Below are 6,041 nucleotides of genomic sequence, written 5' to 3' on the forward strand. Positions count from 1 at the left end.
CCTATTCTTTTTAGTAAGAACCCTCCACAAAGGAGTGTACTATAAAAGAAAAATTGGTAAATTTATAATATAATTATTATATATAATTAAAAAAATATGAATAGTTTTTTTAAGGCAAATAAATTTTAGTTTACTTTAAAAAGAAGGCCCAATAACATAACAATTCCCATGGGTGCTGACGCCTTTATCATATTATCCTTATTTTCTTGTATTACGTTGAATACACGACTAAGTGTACCTAACATAACGTTATTACTATCAGAAGTTATTTCAGTATTTTGTGCTTCATTACATGTACCTTCAGTACATAAACGTTCACTATCATGTGTATGGACATGAGAAAATTTAACACTTTTAATTTCGCTATCAGGAACTATATAATTAGCGGACATATCAACAACAGTTATACCATTATTACCTGCATTACTAGGAGCACTGGAGAGAGATGCACTAACAACTTCTTCGGTACCGGTACTTTCAGGATCTGAAGCAACTGCACCAGTGCTTTCTCTATCAGTAGTTGTAGAAAGAGAATCTTCATCAGCACGTTGTACAGAACCAGGAGTACTTTCAGTAAGAGATAAATTATGAGCTGCATCTTTAGTAACACCCTTATCATCACCACTTACCCCTGCAACGATTTTACTAAGAGAATCCTGAGATGTAGAATGCTTAGCGTCTAAAGGATTACGACTATGTTCATTAGTTTGAATACCTTTTTCAACTAAATTTTTTCCCGTTGTAGTAATAGTTAAATCAGAAGTTGCTCCAGAGATACATTGTGAAGAATTATCAGTTAGAGGACTACCCAGTTCACTATTTCCCGAATGGACCGAAGCATCTAACTGTTGTTTCTGAGTTTCTACCATTCCCGAGGTTGTAGAATGATGATCACCTACTTCTTCAGATGTTTTATCATTCATTCCAACAGAACTAACAGAAGGCATTGTTATAGAATAAGACTGTGAAACTACGCTTTCTTGCCTTAATTTTTGTAAATTAGCTTGATTTTGACCTTGTTCTTTAAGATTTTTTATTTCCAAACTTTTGGAATCAGTAGGTACWAAGAATGGGACCAATTTTGATTGTGATTTACCATCATCTGTTGCTGCTGTTCCTTTTTTACAACTATCACGGTCTTTACAATGTTTTTGTGCAGTAGGTTTAATTATTGGAGGTTTTATAGCAGGAGGTGCGACATTATAACATGTACGATTCCGTTTACATTTTTCTGTAAATTTCTTTATTGTATCATCTTCAATTAATTTAACATTTACATATTTATTGTCATAACATACCTTTAGATCTTTATCTGTATCTATTATATATTTATATAATTGATCCCATTCTTTGTATACATTTCTGCCACTAATTTTATAAAAATCGTTGATTTGTTTTTCAATATTTTTTTTAACTGTATGATATTTATTTAAGCAACTTCCTTCTTGGCTTCTAAAATAATTACTATAGATCCGACGATAAAATTCAATCATACTGTTCTTTATTTTTTATTATGCGATATTTCTTTATTCTTCCTTTAAATAAATAATTTGGAAAAATAATTTATATATATGTGTAGACACATCCGCAATTTGAGATTTAAAATATTCCTATTATAGCTTTATATTATTTTTGTTAGGTACGTATAATTAGTCATAATAATAAATGTCATGAATAAATATGCCTTGATATGTCAGTAGCAGGTTTTAACATATACGGATTGGTTTAAATGTTAAAACTCGCACATGAACAACTATTTATATTAAAAACTGAAAAAATGATTGAGTTTGGTAATTTATGTTTAAATGTTTTTTTTATATTTTAATGTATTAGATGTATACATCACAAATGTCCATTAATTCTAATATGATGTTTTCAAATTGATTGATGGTAAAATATTCATAAAGAATATTTTTATAATGCACAAAAGCAGATAAAATAGTAAATGCTATATAGTTTCGTCTAATTAAGATGAAAAAATAAGATAAAACGTGTTTCACTAATTATTATTTACATAAGTGTATTTATTCTTTTCCATTATTAATAAGGTACACATAAGTTTATTATTATCTACGTTTGCGTCTTTATGTCTCTTTCATTTATCAAGTTTTGAGTCATAAACTTTCATTAAAGTTACTGCATTTCTGTTTTGTTTCCAAATAAATTTTTTACTGCTTACGGATATGTACAACTGTTGTTAATATGCTAACAAATTATAATTTTCACAATGTGCTATATAATAGTAACTAATATACAAATTGTTAATAATACGCAGATTTACATTATAATTGTAAAAACTACTTGTAATTAATTTATCAATTAAATACGTAAAAAAAATTGTATAACTCTACTGATCCAAAATTAACAACTTTGTGCTTTTATGGTATATTTAAGAGCTATTAATTTTGCTGAGCTATTTTCCCTGTTGATTACGAGCATAAATGTCAACATATTTGCTTCTTTCAGCATTACAAATATTCTTGATTGTACAATTAAAATGTTACAATGTAAAGGATTAACCATAAATCTTATTTAACAAACAATCGATCAAGCAAACATTTCCATTAACTTTTTTAAAATTATTAGTATCTATGCAGAAATATATATTTTTCATTAATMCAAAAATGAAGAAAATAAATGGAACATATAWTTATCGCAAAGAATAATAGAACTTCTTATATAAAGAATAATATATAAAAGAAGATCATATTTTTTTATTACAATAATTTGTTCGCAATGTTTTCATTCAAAATAATAGATTAAAATGAATACTAATTTTTAATGTGGTAAGCACGAGTATATTAATCTGTTGTTTGCATCATAATAATTTCTCTTGCAGCAAGTATATTTTTTTACATTTAACCAATAAAATGTAGATTTATAGCATATATTTAATATAGAAATACAATATAAACCCAAGTATTATAAATAATTGTAACAGTATTTGAATTCTTTGGTTCATTAAAAATATGAATCACGATTTCTTCTTTTATTTTTCATCTGTAAATTGATGTATACTACGATTTTCATTTAATATAATTTCACGAAATTTTATAAATTGGAAAGTAAATAATGACAATMCATAATAATTAAAACATTTTGAACTATTTATAAAAAGAAACATATTTCATAGTTAGAAAATCATATACAGTGTGCTACTTTGTATTTATATTTGGAAAATTAGCTGCTATTAGAATACTTGATCTATTTAGCATTAGATGTGCAGTATAGATTATTACAACATTCCGTCAATTTCAGGTTTTATATAATTCTATGTTTACATTTAAATGGATCATATGATAGTTATTAGTTTAATAATGTAACTTTGTGAGAAATATCATCATGCATTAATTAATTAGATGTTTTTTCCAATCCCCTAAAAATATATTGTTCACACATTTATTTTTTTATGTGTTCCTTTTAAAATTAGAACAGAAAATAAATGCGCTTTATAATAGTTACTATGTAATTTTTGTCTAATAAATTTTTCTCTTTCTATTGTGCTACAATGTAGTCTTCATTTTTATAGTTTTAATTTTAAGCATTTCATATGCTATGGTTGTATTTATGTGACTATTCTTTTTAAAAAGTTATAATCCCATTACACATTGTATACATTTTGATTGCTTCCCCACGAGTTCTATTTTATTGGGTATATAATAAAGCAAAAAAGTACGTGTAAAAAATAAAAGAAAAATGACACAAGTTTGTAAAATTTTTCACATAAAGACAATAAATTAAGAATATTTTACAAACTAAAAAATATGGTGAAATACAAAGAGAAATTTGTTTGCTATGCAATTATGTAAGTTGGTAATTATTAATATATGTATGCAATTATATTAAAGTTATTGTTCTACGTAGTACATGAGCATGTAATTGATTAGAATAATGAAACACGTCGTTGTTGTTGACAAATGGTTATACTTAAGGAGTATACAGACTTATTACGTATGATATTTTTAAAGTCTTTTTAGTATGAACAAAGTTCACAACCTAATAAGAAGTACATATGCATTATTGTACGAATATATTTATATGTATAATCTATATGATAATTAATATAACATTGTTTAATCAGTAAATATATGTTTATTATGACATCAGTCATTCTGCCATAAACAACAGGCATAAAGCGTAAATCAGTATAATTATTCAGTTTTTTCTATAAGTTTGAATGGACAGTGCGGAACTCTTTAGACCATGAAATTAAAGGATAACTTATGTTGTGTGTACTTATAAATAGTTTTTAATTTTGATTTTTAAAAGAAATAATTATGCATCTTGGTAATGTATGATAGCAATTACGTTTATATAATATGTTAATATTATTAATATGATTATCATGTTTTTTATGTCTACCCTGTCTTTCATGTTTTTATAAAAATTCAGAATATAACATTTAATTCGATATCTACTGGTTGTAAATGAAAATTCTGCCGATGTATTCCTAATTATATTGTAGTTCTTTCCTATTATTTTTCTGTATTTTTATCATAATAAAATTGCACAAAATTGTAAATAGTGTAATTATAAATATCTGCCCTTTTATGTGATTTCTCTTTTGATTATTGTAATTATTTTGAATTCCATATCGAAGCATTGTTATTGTATTGTTTACTTATGTTACTCAGACAGTTACTGTAATATGCATATTCATTTTCTGTATCATAATTTTTATCTTATAAGGGGTTAATGATTATAAGGTAGTTAATTTTGCATAGAATGATAAGGAAAATTATAGTGGGAATTTTCTGAATTAGAATCCATATATTCTGATGTTCTTTGCAGCCACTGTTCAGCTAAATGTTTATTAGTAGTTTGCCTTAATTTTTCCTTTTTACTTACTAAAGAACGGATGAGTGGTCCAAGGGCTGTGTACTATTATAGAAAATGTAAATTAAGGTATCACAAAATAATTTTTTCGATAAAGGTAAAGTTATGTTAGTAATTAATGTATGATAATAGATTTAAAAATTATGTTATTTATACTTTATACAAAACCATGGAAGTGAAAAAAACTCCTGATACTGATAATCCAGCATAGTAGATAGGTTTTGAAGGTCCATTTTCGGTTAAATTCGCATCTGTCGATGGTAGATGAAATAAGACTGGATGGTCATCAGGATTAACTTCTTGTCGAGGGTGACGAAATTTTGATTCAGCAAGACCATCTTCTGACTCATCAAGTGCATTATCTGGTTCAGAAGGTTCTTGGAGAACATCAGCATCATCCTCAGTATGTTCATTGTTCCCATCTATATCTGGAGGTGTTCCGCATTTGTTTATAGTTGGTCTTACATTATCATTTTCTAAAATAGTTTGACTATTTGAATCAAATTTAGGGAATGTTTTGGCTATATTATTTAAATCACAATCTTCAGAAATATAATACCCATAATTGTCAGTACCAAGCGGATAATCAAAACATTTATTTTCATCATAAAAATTTGCATAATATTTATTTGTGAATTCAGAAAATAATGAACATGTTTGATTAACTTTATTTTTCCTACTTATGGATTTTTCGCATAAATCTTTAAAATAATTCCTATTTACGCAATATACCATCAAATTCATCCTCTTTTTAATTTCTGATGCATTTTTTTCTTGTTTTTGTCTTTTACATACGGGGCTTCGATCTCTTTCTCCTTGTGATAAACGTTCCCATATTTTTTCGATATATTTCCATTGATGATCACTTATTTCATTTTTATCCTTCATATGTATGCTTTTTTGTTCATCGAGCCAAAGATTTAAATAATCACAAAAATTTCTACGCTTTTCTTCATCCCGAGGAGTTAAATATGTATAACCTCTGTAAACAGAGCAAGCAATATTTGTTAGTGCTTCATTTTTTTCTGTTACAATATCTGTTAAATAATCAGAAGTTGAAAATCTTTGGCTGTTTTCTTTAAAATTTTTTATTTGTGCAATAAACATATTTAATGGACAAGTTTTTTCATAAACCTCCTAAAATTAAAAGGATAATGATAAGAATTACATGCATATATAAAAGAAATAACATAAATGTTATATTA

At 26.3% G+C, this 6,041-nt stretch overlaps 2 protein-coding genes across 2 annotated transcripts; both read right to left on the reverse strand.

The window, feature by feature from the left end:
• On the reverse strand, window positions 1-1,493 carry PVX_015130 (variable surface protein Vir18-like; the record flags this gene model as incomplete). Its single annotated transcript, XM_001612471.1, has 2 exons — window positions 1-39; window positions 157-1,493. Coding segments are annotated over 2 exons (1,376 nt in total), but the record flags the coding sequence as incomplete, so codon positions are not given.
• A 3,217-nt stretch (window positions 1,494-4,710) lies between these two features.
• PVX_015135 (variable surface protein Vir17, truncated, putative) lies at window positions 4,711-5,973 on the reverse strand (the record flags this gene model as incomplete). Its single annotated transcript, XM_001612472.1, has 2 exons — window positions 4,711-4,881; window positions 4,993-5,973. Coding segments are annotated over 2 exons (1,152 nt in total), but the record flags the coding sequence as incomplete, so codon positions are not given.
• Between the last annotated feature and the right edge of the window lie 68 nt (window positions 5,974-6,041).

This window comes from Plasmodium vivax, genomic scaffold (assembly GCF_000002415.2).
Source record: "Plasmodium vivax scf_6615 genomic scaffold, whole genome shotgun sequence".
NCBI classification, from domain to species: domain Eukaryota; phylum Apicomplexa; class Aconoidasida; order Haemosporida; family Plasmodiidae; genus Plasmodium; species Plasmodium vivax.